We start from the raw sequence: 13,400 nt of genomic DNA on the forward strand, positions 1-13,400 counted from the left end.
TGGAACTGAAACTTTCAAGTCTCTAATCAAGAGTTTAGTTCTCCTGCAATCCCTGTCCCCCATCATGAGGCCATCCCTGAGTCCCCAGCCATTTGTCTCTCATTAGCATAAAAAGAGATATCATAGCCAGGTGTAATCCTGGAGGCTGAGGCTGGAGGATTGCAAGTTTAAAAACAAGGCTCTAAACAACTCTGAGAGACCAACTCTAAGTAAAATACAAATAGGGCTGGGGATGTGGTTCAGTGGTCAAGTGCCCTGAGTTCAATCCCTGAGAGAGAGAGATCACTTCGGAGATTTCAAGGGTTTTAGGAGTTCTGTAAAAGGAAGAATACCAACAGTAAGTTTCAGAATGCACCTGTGTATTCTTTACTCTTGATTATCTTAATAACTTACCTGCTTCTCACAAATGAAATTATGAGTAAAACTATGTACTGTTGTTGTCTTTCTCCTAGTGACTGGTCTAAGTTCAACTGTAGCCTTCAGGTTAAGTCGAGGCTACTGCCTATTTTGATAAATAAAGGTTTTTTAACTTAACCATGCTCATTTGTTTAGAGGCCCTTAGACTCTAAGGGCCTCAGTGCCTAAAGTATTTATTGTGTGGCCTTTTTGCAAACTTTGCCAACTTCTGGACTAAGACAATGTTAATTATAGTCAGATGGTAATATAGCTACATTTTTGAATTGTCTTATTCATCAACCTAAATGACAGGAAAGAACCCTGGATTGTGCATCTGTGGATATTAGACTAAGGTTGGAGCACTTAGAGCAGGAAGACTACTCTTTACTCCTTGCCCTATAAGCTCACCTTTGTGTAGGGTGATCATAATTTTTAGTTTGCATAATAGATATTGGTAACTGTTTCTGTTTACTCTTAATATTGTCCCAATATAGACAGTAAAGTCTTAGTACAGTCACTCTATCTTGTGAAGGCTACCACTGAGAGGTGTGATGGGAATAGAAATGAAATGCAATAGTCAAGAGACGACCATTGCATGGTAGAATTTAAGAGATTAATTTATTAAGGTTTGTTTCAAGGGTTTCCATGATTTGTTAAGGTTATGAGGGCTCAGAAGTTGCTATATACTAATGGTTATGATTTCTTACAATGAAAGGATCTACAGAAAAAAATCAACAGAGAAGTCTGGAAAAATCATATGGGACATGCTTAATTCCTTTAGGAATATGTGATGATGAGTGCAAAGTGTTCCCATTCAGGAAAGCTTATCCAGGCTTAGGTGTCCAGGAATTTTATTGGGTGTCAATCACATAGGTGTATACTACCTGCAGGACTTATCTTGGTTATTTAAGCTCTAGACCCCCAGAGAAAAAGCCAGGTGTTCACCAATCTGCTACATCAAGGCCCAAGATCTCAGGGATACAAAAAAAAAAAAAAAAAAAAAAAAAAACCACTCTTATTAGGCAGAACATTCAAAAGCTTACAGATTAGTTCTCAGGAGTTGGCCAAGGTCTAGTCCTAAAAACAGGCCATTTGGGGAAAATGTGTAGGGTTTGAACCTTGGTCTCCTGAGGTGGCTTTTCTCCGCATTATATAATGTTTTTTTCCAGCCAGAGTTTAAGCCCAGGTAAGTCTGATTCTAAGGTCTAGACTCTTTTCTGCATGTAATTTTTAGTGGTATTTTATACTGATTTGCTAATTAAAAATTTCATCTTTCTTGATAACTATTTCTAATGAGATTTTTTTCCTGTTTACCTTAAGATAAGGAGCCTGTATAAAGTACTTTTAAAAAATATTTTTAAAATAAGAAATGATGCTGAGATTTTTTGGTTTCAGTAAATTTTAGAAAAGATTGTTTTTATATTTATATATATACACATATATTTATATATGACAGTGGAATGCATTACAAATCTTATTACACATATAAAGCACAATTTTTCTTATCTCTGGTTGTATACACAGTATATTCACACCAATTCGTGTCTTCTTATCTGTACTTTGGATAATAATGGTAATCACATTTTACCATCATTAATAACCCTATTCTCCCTCTCTTTCCCTTCAATCCTTCTTATATTTGTATATTAAAAAGTAGCCTACATGTAGCTTACTTGAAGAAGTGTTTTTTTAAAACTTTATATTTAATACAGTTTTTAGTTTTAAAATGGAAATGTGATGTATAATTAGAAAAGTTTTGGTTCGAAATTAAGAATTGCCTGCCTTATAGATAATAAATTTGAATATACCTACTCAACATTTTTTCTTTTGTTTTTTTCTGTAGGTATTCGTGGAAACCTTAGACAAATGTTTTGAAAATGTGTGTGAACTGGATTTAATTTTCCATGTAGACAAGGTACTACTTCTATATTGTCAAATCTCAACTTTTAAGAAAAACATAAATCTGTATTTGTCAATATGAAAATGAGTTTAATGAATAATACTGTTTTTATTCCATTATTTATTATTTAATTCATAAATATTTTTATCATGAGCTGGGTACTGTGCTTGGTAGTGAAAATTCAGACCCTAAAGAGTTTTTGCATCTAATGCAGGAAAAAATGGCTTTAACAAGTGTGTATAGTGTTACTAGGAACACACATGAACTATCTGCCTATGTCTGGGAGAAAATAATGGAGGAAATTACATTTAAACTGAATTTTAAATAATTAGTAGATATCTTACCAGTATGAAAAGAAAGAATGACCCTACCAGCAGAGACAACATACAGGCTTTTTTGTGAGAAGTGAAAGAGGCCTGATTTTGAAGAACGATTAGTGCCATTGACTTTGTACTTTATTCTGAAACAATTTGGTGCTTTTAAACAGATTTCTGTTGGCATTATTATTTTGTTGTTGTTGTTGTTTTGGGAGTGTATTGGCAAGAGATTTTTTTCCTGCATTATGGAAGTTGAATCGGTAATGAGAAGATTAGATAGGGAAGTCGAGTAAGAATCTCTTGGAAATTCCAGAAAGAAATGAACTAAAGCACTAAGATGGGGATGAAAGAAAGAATTGATAGGACTTGATGACTTATTGAAAGCTGAAGATGAGAAAAAAATCTTACTGAGGTTTCTAAACAATATTGCTGGGTATTGTTAATACAGAATTTAGTAGGAAGAGATTCTACTTAGGTATAGGGTTTTATTTGTATTAAGTTTGCATAATCTGATTGATCTTTTTGAATGATTAAGCCATTGAATAAAAATTATAAATAATAAAAATTTTTAGCAAAAACCAAAACATTGGCTTTATTGAAGTGTAGTACATATATATTAATAGTCAGCAGTTATAAGCATGTGGTTAACTGAGTTTTGACAAATATATGTAGTTAGGTAACCACTACCACAATCAAGATATAGCACAAGAATGCTTTTTTATTATTATTTGTGATGATCAAAAGAATACAATTTTTAATTTCTCTTTTACTAAATGATTTGATTTTATATATGAACTCACTTTGAACAGATAACAATATTTTTAGAAATCTACTTTTAGTGTTCTGCTTTTCTCTAATATATCTCAAGTTTTTTTCACACTTAAAAAGTCTACTGTTGTTTTCAGGTCTTAGGGCTCACAGTATTCAAAATTATGTTCTGGCACATAATTAAAAATTTAAAATGGCTGTTCAAGTCATCAGCTTATGTAATATATTAGCAGTTTTTAAGAAAATTGAAGATTGTCTTATGAACACAGTGTGGTAGTGTTACTAGAGAATGAAAGCTTTCCTTAAGGAAATTAAGTTAAGAAATTTCATTTTAGATCAGCAAATAAAGATGAGAAAAATAAGTGAAGCCATCTGGATACTAGAGATTACCTAGTGTTAGCATTGTAGAATATATATATTTCTAGATTTTTTTGTACAAATGTACAGAAACAAATGTATCTTTTAAAAAAAGTAAGGTGGGAACACATATACCGTGTATATATTCTCCTTTCATTTAACAATCTGTTAGTGTATTGGAACCTGCCAAAATTAGCTGTGTCTCTTCTCTTTGGGCTGAGCTCTTGTTTTAATTTTTTTTTTTTTCAATGTATTGAGATAGGTTTCAGGATGCCAAGAGTTAGAGACTAGTCAAGTAGATATTTTCTGTCTCAACTTTTTCTGTCCAAAATAATGCTAGCCTGAAAGTGGGATTGTTTTCACTTTTAAGCAGCCTTGGACTTCCATCTGTTAGGGATCTTCTCACTGGCTCAGCTCAGTTTTTTCTTAGAGGTAAATGTAGAGTTTTGCATACCATCTCAGGCTGCTTCTGAGCTACAACTCAATGGATGAAAGGGAGAAGTTGTAGAGAATTCATCTCCTTAGTTTAGCACTACAAACATGGATCACTAACTTTGTAGCCTCCAATATAACTGTTTCCATGTGGCCTTCTACCTAACCCCTAAGCCAGTGTTATGTATTTTCTTTTATGATGGTTACCAGTTTCTCATTAAAAAATCTATTAATTTCTATATCAGTCACAAAAGCTAACATTCACCCTGAAGTAGTAGAACAGACTACACACACACACACACACACACACACACACACACTCAAAATTAGTTGGGTATCCAGAATGGTGATGCATGAGAGGATATGAAAAGTTTATTACTCAAATAATGAGGTGTTAGGGTAAGAGCAGGGAACAATTGGCTAGGAGTTTTATGGTAGTTGGGGATGAGGCTGGAGTAAGAGTTTCTGCTTATGGGTCAAGTTTTGTGTGATTTAGCTTTCCCATCAGTGCAAAGGAAGGAGAACCCAGGCCTAATCAGCTTGTCCAGAAGTAGACAAAAGAGGAGGGGAGGCTGATGAGGCTCAAGGTCTGTGAGCCATCAAACATCGTCAGGTGGCTGGGACTGGGGCTCAGTAATAGAGCTCTTGCCTACCATGTGTGAGGCACTGGGTTCGATCCTCAGCACTGCATATAAGTAAAATGAATAAAATAAAGGTCCATCAACGTCTAAAAAATATAAAAAAAATAAAGAATTGAGTCAGGATCTTTATTACACTTAAGTTAATGCTTTGTTAATAACCTCTACAATCTTACAAATATGGATAACTTGATTTACTTTCTTTTTTATACTACATGTCCCTTTTAAGATTGCTGAGAGGTTCTGCTTATTTTCTCAGCTGAGTTATCTGCCCATGTCCTGAAAAGTAAGGCTCTGATTGGAAAATGCTGGGTTGTTGCCCCTACTTGGGACCAAAAAAAAAAAAAAAAAAAAAAAAAAAATCAGGTTGATTGAGCAAGAAAGCTGAAAATTCTAGGATGAGCTTGGTTTGAAGGGTATATGAATTTGACAGTGGCAGCTTTGAATATATTTTCTCTCTCTGATCTGCATTCTTCCACCCACTCACCTATGATCAGAGAACGAGATCTAATTGGTGGCATAAGTGTCTTTCCTACCATTGAGGCAGGGGAAATTTAGACTTAAAAGCAGAGTGTTTTCTTCTAGCCTGATTTCTTGTAAGGAGTTTTGACAACCTGATCTTAAATCACAGGCCAGAGAGACCTTTTCTTTTCACTTCTAAAGGAGTCTAGCCATTACTTAATAGCTTGGTAACTAGAGCTGAATACTTGTAATCCAACAGAGAAGAAGGACTACTGTCTCAACCAGAGAGAGGGGAAAAACTGTCAGTCAGAACAGAGGCTTCATTGAAAAAGAACTCCTGGAGGAGGTAGAGGGACTCATGACATTTTAAAATGATTTTTTTAAAAAAGTACTTAAGGAGACTAGAAAAAGTCTTCCAAGGTTTTAAAAATATGTTTTTCAGACTAAAATGTTTAAAAGAAGAGGACAGTCGCATAATTGAGACTGAAATTAGAAGATCAGATGGAGGAAATAACCTCAAAACAGGACTGAAAGATGAAGAGATAGAAAACATGAAGGAAAAGATTAGAGACTTTGAAGAGTACATTTACTGTATATTGTAAAAGTATTTTGAAGATCTTATCCACTTGGGAGAAAGGAGATTAGGGAATAACTAGAGCATTTTAGTAGGAAAACAAGATTTCTCAATGGTGAAGAAAGATTTAATATTTGTTTTACAAGTAATAATAAAATTTTATGTGTTCAATTAGTAGAGAGAGGCCAGATAGTAATTGTTAATGGAAAGTTTAAGTACAGTAGAATCTCTTATTTAAAAGGGAAGGAATAGAACAAATAAAATGCAACCAAACTAAGTATATTAAGGAAAAAGAGAAAATATAATTAAAAATATGAATATTAATACACTAAAAGTGATTTGAATGAAATAATACATTAAGGCAGAAATGATGGGTTTAAAAAGCACAGTTTATATAGGAAAGGAAGGATAAATTTTAGAGTATTTCACTTTATATTTAACAATTTCCCTAATGGTTTGCTTTCCTAATACCCACCAAACATTATAATTGATGTTATTAGTGTCCTTGTGACAGAATTTTAATTAATTTTGATTTATTTTAATCAAATGCTGATATCATTCCTTTTGGTGCTCATACTGTCCATCTTTGACCCATGAGAACTCCCTTCAGATTGTCCTCTGGGTTCTTTTGACTTGATCCTACACAGATCTTGATGGCTGCTTTGTGTTCTGGTACAGTTAGATGTTCTAGACTTGTTTTATTCATTCCCTTTTCCAGATGAACCATCGTGTCTTCTAGTGGCCTTGGTTCCTTTTAGCAGGAAGATAATGTATTGAAGCCATAGTCTTCAGATGTTCATAATTACAAGGCTGGCCATTGTTTTAGGCCTTTTCAGTGGATGGAGTATCTTGTATATTTTCTGCTCCAGACCTCAAACAGCCATTTCTCAAGGAATCTTGGTTCCTCTTACTGGAAAAGGATGTTTGGAAGTGACCATGTGGGCACCATGTTTGCTCATTGCTATGAAGGTGATGGTATTCCTGGTTCTTAGTGTACTGAGCTGGAAAATAGATTTATATGTACACATGCCACACATACAAAACTTTTTTAAAAATTTATATATATTAAAAGTCATTGCAGTAGGGCTGTAGCTCAGTGGTAAGGTACATGTTTTAGCATTCATAAGGCCCTGGATTCTGTACCTAGCACCACAAAACAACCAACCAAACAAGCCCATTTAGTTCTTAATACTTCACCATCTAGTACAACACTACATAATTTACTCTAGCCTTCTTTGCCATATTTGCAACTTACTTTGATTATCATAAGTATTTTTATTCTGATTATTTCCATTATTTTTGATGTTTACTCAGTCTTTCCTTTCTGTAATCAAACTCCTGATAGCTTAGTGTCAGTATGCCAGTCTCTATCCTTTTCTCCCAGCACAGAAAATTGACCACAGAAACACCATCTCCTACCCTGCCTGCTAAGCAAGTTGTTAAAAAGTTTAGTTCCCAACTGGGGTTGTGGCTCAGTTGGTAGAGCACTGGCCTAGCATGTGTGAGGCACTGGGTTCAATTCTCAGCACCACATATAAATAAACGAATAAAATAAAGGCCCATCAACAACCAAAAATATATAGAGAAATATTTTTTTAAGGTTTACTCCCAATAAAGAAGGAAGAGAAAGAAGCTTCTGTATAAGTGTTAATCCTGATAAAAATTGCACTGAATAAAGTATAAGAAGTGACCCAAGTGATTAAAAAAAAAAAACTTTATAAAATTTTAAGAGGAAATATCACAAGAGTTTCAATGGATAGGTTTAGTGATATATCAGACATATTTGAGTAAGTAGTACACATTATGTATAATGAACCATAAAGAGAACCCCCCAAAAAAAGAAAAAGAGGAAAATGTGAAAGATAGCCTTTGTGTTATAGAGAATAGAGTGAGAAAGATCTAATCAACATTTATTCTTTGTTTGAGAAAAAGAAAATAATAAAACATTCATTATCTGAGTTTCTAAAGTCTGATATTTTCAAGAATTAATGAAAGATAATAATCTGCAGGTAAAAGAATCACATTAGACTATATAGAAAGAAACATGCACTTAGACTAATGATGGCAAAGTTGGATAAAAGAGAAAGAGCTTCTAAAAGCACCTAGAAATAAAAGATAAATTTCCTTCACAGGAGACATAATTATTAGATTGGCAACCAATTTCTCAGTAGCAGCAACAGCAGTTAGAAGACATTGTGTTCAATGAAAATAACTGCCAAATTGTGATTCTGGAATTGACATGAATATCTTTCAAGAATATGGAGAAAACAAATAATGAGGAAATATGCCACCAGTAGGTCTTCACTAAAGGAAATTCTAAAGTGGGTATTTTGCACAGAGGAGGTCAATCGATGAAGGAGAAGCATATTAAAAGATGAAGAGTAAAGAAAGTGTAAATCTGTAGATAATCTAACTGAACCCTGATAGTTATAGCCTTTGTGCAATTAAAACAAGCAAAAAAAACCTGTAATGATAAATATAAGTGAAAAATAACACATAAGCCAGAAAGTGTAGAAATAGAGCTGACATATTCTGAGGTTTTTGTTTGTTTGTTTCTTTGTTTAATGGACACCTGTGTCTTTCATAATAAATAAGCAGCTCTTCAGGATACAGAATAGAAAATAGAACAGCTTTCTAGTTTTTTTAATCATACCTAAATATTTTGCATTTTCAAATTTTATCTGTTACTTTGAATTGTTTCCCCTCTGCTTTCCTTCACTCAGTTATTAGTAAATGTCTTCATTATTACTATTGCCACTATTTTATATATTTTCCCTTGCTATTTTTTGAAAATATTACCAGAATTTTGATAGAATGATAAAATATAGTCCTAGATTCCTTTTGGATTTTTTCAAAATCTTTATACGTTGGAGTTTCTTTCATAATATAATACTCAATAAAAATATAGGGTTTTTTTGGGGGGGGGTGGGTAGTCATCTTTTACTAGATCCTTTTAAATTGAATTAATCTCAAGATAATATTAGTCAAGGGGTTGGGAGATTTAGCTCAGTGGCAGAGCATATACCTAGCATGTGCAAGACCCTGAGTTCAATCCTCAGCCCTAGGGGGAAAAAGATAATATTAGTCAAGTTACTTATAGAACTGATTTTTTTTTTTTTTTTTTTGGTACTAGAGATTGAACCTAGGGGCATTTAACTGCTGAGCCACATCTCTAGCCCTTTTTGTATCCTTTTATATTTTATTTTGAGACAGGGTCTTTCTAAGTTGTTGAGGCTGGCTTTGAATTCATGGTCCTCCTGCCTCAGCCTCCCAAACCCCTAGGATTATAGGAGTGCATCACCATGCCCAACATAGCAAACACTTTCTTAAAATTAAAAATATAATTAAGTGTTGGGCCCAGTGTGCACGCCTCTAATGCCAGAGGCTCAGGAAGCTAAAACAGGAGGATCTTGAGATCTCAGCAACAGCGAGGCACTAAGCAACTCAGTAAGACCCTGTCTCTAAATAAAATATAAAATTGGGCTGAGGTGTGGCTCGGGGGTTGAGTGCCCCTGAGTTCAATCCCTGGTACCTAAAAAAACATAATTAAGTAAAAATTTTGAGTTGTGTAACAGTTTGATATGTCCAGTATCTTCTTGGAAAACAATTACACTGAAATTTTAAATATTTTTTTAGAGAGAGAGAGAGAGAGAGAGAGAGAATTTTTTAATATTTATTTTTCAGTTTTCAGTGGACATAGCATCTTTATTTTATTTTTATGTGGTGCTGAGGATCGAACCCAGCGCTCTGCGTATGCCAGGCGAGCGCATTACCACTTGAGCCACATCCCCAGCCCTAAATATTTTTTTATTTAACAAAATTCAGGTAAAGATATTTGGAGATATATTTTAGAAACTAAGCATTTTCTTAATATCAGTAGTGACTTTAGTAAAACCCAAAGACACCCATTTTCTTATTAATATTTTTCATCATAGCTTTTATTTCATCTTTTAACTCTTATAGAGCTAAAGGAGGATGAAAAAATACCATATTTTGAGATCCTAAAATGCATATTTTTTATTCCATATTTTAACATTCTGAGGTTAAGGTACATATTATATTCTATAACTTGTAATGATTTAATTGGCCATATTTAATTGGTACAATTTTTTTTATCATCGGTGGTAGCATGATTTTGAAGAAATACCAAAATATGAAGAAAAATACTTAGATCATTTACAATTGTAAATGCAAGTTTTCATTAATTATCAAATGAGTATATATGTATTAAAAACATTTATCATCAGATTATTTAGAAAGGTCATGACTTACAGAAGCAAATAAATAAGTAATTTAAATTAATAATTTAAAATAACATTTAGCTATTCTGTCTTAATAATAAAAGCATTGTGCTTTACTAGTTTTTAGAGTAGATTTGCTTTGGTCTCATTTTTTCTTAACTCCTATTTAGTTTCCTTATGTAAACAAAATGAAATGTTCTTTGCAAAATACATCTTAAAATATTTATTGAATGCTTAATACAGCAGGATTATGTGAAGGATGTGACATCTCTGTCCTTAAATAGTTTGCTGTTGTTTCATGAACTTTAATGTCTGTTTGTCTCTGTCTTCCTCTTACCTTCCAGAATTTAAAAAAAGAAAAATTAGTGTTACCTAGTCAGATATTTTACTATTTTAAAATTACAACAGTAGTATTTTGTTTAGAAAGAGTCAAATAATACTGAAGACTATTTTGATCAAACATGAACATTTTCACCTTTTTCCCTTCTCCTCATACCTACTTACTGCCACCCACACTGCTTCTCTGAAGTTTCATCTCTTAAGTTTAATCTCTTAATGTTTGAGCTAGGGTAGGATTCTAGACTTTTTCTCTATGTTCTATGCTGTACTTTATTTAAACTCATCTTTCTCTAGATCCTTTAATATCAATGCATAATGTTGTCTTTAGTTTTAAGGCAAGTATTAAATAGAATGCACATACCGTATTTTGTTTGACCACCCCGTATCAGGTGTTAAAATAGTAAAATTTTACACTGTGGTATTGAGGACCTCATTTTTAGCTAAAATTATAGCAAAATGCATAGCTTTTAGGCTGTGAAAATGGGTAATAATGTAATGAAAGGAATCTGTATAATAGGATCTTCTACTTTTCTTTATCCTTTTTCAGATTCTTGATTTGGTCTAGTGGAGGGCTTCTGACTGTTTAAAGTGAAATATATATGATTAACTTTTGTTCTACTGTCCAATGACCATGTATGTAGGCTTTATTCAAGTTTCTGGAAGCATTCCATCTAAATATTTAATAAACATTACTTACTGATTGTGGGATAGTGAAAACTAATTAATACAAGTAAATACCATGTTCATTTCTTTTGAATTTTAACTTAATTGATAAAAACTTTGAAAAGAAAAAAGTTTACTATTTATTAGATACCCAAAATGTGCTTTATATAAATATTAATAAAATAATATTGAGATCATTTAGTCTTTAAATATAGTTTTTTTTTAAGCAGAAGTTTCCAGTTTCTTCATAGACACACTTAAAGTGGCATGCTTAATTTTTCTTATCAACACCAAATATTCAGCTCCTTTGTGCTACCTTATAAATAACTTCAATATATGCATGGCCACTGCTTTAGTTTAGGCCCTTTATATTGTTCCTCTGAATTACTGCTGTGATCTCTCTTACTTTTTTGCAAGCTTTTTTTTTTAAAGTAATAGGTGCACATGTTAAAAATTTTTCAAAAGAAAACTATAAAATAAAAAGTATTTTTTCACTCAATCCTTTAGTCTGATCCTTAAGATAAGTGCTATTAAAAGGTATGCATGGGTGCCTTTCCAAAACATTTCTGGACATATCCAAGTTTGTAATCATATAATTAAAAAAAAAATCTCAGTGGGAACATATCATTGGTAGTGTTTGATTCCATTGGTTTTTACTAAGTGGTTGTATTTTAAAAAATCTATAGATTTCTCCTATTTTTAGTTTTATGATGATTAGAGTCCCCATCATATATTTTTGTATTTTTTGGTTATATGTTCTTGTCAACACAGTTTCATTGATCGTTTTTGTACATATATCAGGTACCAGTTTTTTTAATTTTAAGTCAGTTTCTCATTCTCTCCTTTTTTTTTTTTACAGCATATTTATTTTCTTGTAGGAAAGAATATGTATAATATGTATGTATGTGTAGTATGATCTCACTAGTGTAAATTAGTTATTCATACACACACATAATAAGTTTAGTAGGAGGATGTACAAGATATAGCTAATTGAATATCTTTGGATAGAGAGACCTAATAACAAATGCAGAGTGTGTTAGAGACTATGATTGTTGACACAAGTTTCTGTATGGCTTAAATACTTTATCATTAGCTTTTATTGCTATTTTTTTTAAAACATAGAAATGAAACTCAGAAGTTATGTCTATGTTCAGAAGTAGCTATGTGGTGGGAAGATGGAGCATATATTTAAAACATACATACACAGTAGAAATACATTGTTAATGTGATATTTGCCATTCATAAAGAGCAGGCTGTGCCTTGCCCTGAGTTACTTCAATTTGAATACAAATGCTAAGGTAGAGTGACTTGGCACCTTGTTTGTGCAAGTAGATAACCTCTTGATGTTGGGCACACAAAACTTACTGCATATTCACAAGTCATAAGTCAAAGACTGATAAATAACTTACCTATGCTAACAAACAGTTGTCATCCTTGAACTTACCAAATTGAATCAGGGGCACATAGACCCATGATTCTCAAGATCAACTAAAGAAACCAGGCATATGAGCTTATCAGGAACATCAGACCAGTGGGTGATATGATCACCTCATCTAGAACCCATAAAAGGAGGTATGCCTGAGACTATGAGATGGCTCACCCATCCTACCTTCTGGTTTAAGTATCATGGCCTGTGCCCAAAAGATCATCATGGCAATGAACTGGCTCTGTCCCAATTCTTCACCTCATTCCCCTTCCATTTTAATACTACTCACTTGGAAATTTCCCTCAGGACCCTTTTGCCTTGACATCTCACCCTTGGGTTTGGGTTTTCCCTCTTATATGAACCACCTACAGTGATTTCATTTGTATGGGCTCTTTGTTTTTACTCGCCTTTGTTTTTCCTATGCCTATTTTAAGTCTTTTGGCCATCTTACCCCTTTCTCAGCCTCTCTGTGACCTAATGACAACTTTTTGAAGTATGTTGTGTGAAGTATGAAGTATTAATGTTATAGATATTAGTAATTAAAATTGCAGTGGAATAAAGAACTTGTAGTTGCCATGGTCAAGACTGAGAAATTGAATATAATATGTCCAGTGACAGAAGAATTCATGTTCCAAGTGAAATCAGGTGATGAAATTGACATAGCTAATGAATGTATTGATATTCAGTAAATTTGTCATTGTGGAAAGACAAACATATCAGTCTAGAACAATGACATAACTTGCTCACTGCACTGTTTTCTTAGATAATTGAGAACTTGTAAAAATTCAGAAATAGGGTAAAAACTCATTTAACTTATCTTAGCTGAATATCCAAATAGTTTAACATATGAGTTTAATATAAAGATGATACCACTCTGTCCTTTTTAT

General features: G+C 33.0%; 1 protein-coding gene across 1 annotated transcript in view; it reads left to right on the forward strand.

The window, feature by feature from the left end:
- Ap3s1 (adaptor related protein complex 3 subunit sigma 1) overlaps positions 1-13,400 on the forward strand; it is an 81,999-nt gene that overhangs the window by 54,121 nt on the left and 14,478 nt on the right. The window contains exon 4 of the mRNA XM_076856663.2: positions 2,240-2,311. Coding sequence (XP_076712778.1) covers positions 2,240-2,311 — 72 coding nt within the window. The remainder of the gene's footprint in view (positions 1-2,239; positions 2,312-13,400) is intronic.

Source organism: Callospermophilus lateralis, chromosome 5 (assembly GCF_048772815.1).
Source record: "Callospermophilus lateralis isolate mCalLat2 chromosome 5, mCalLat2.hap1, whole genome shotgun sequence".
Taxonomy (NCBI): Eukaryota; Metazoa; Chordata; class Mammalia; order Rodentia; family Sciuridae; genus Callospermophilus; species Callospermophilus lateralis.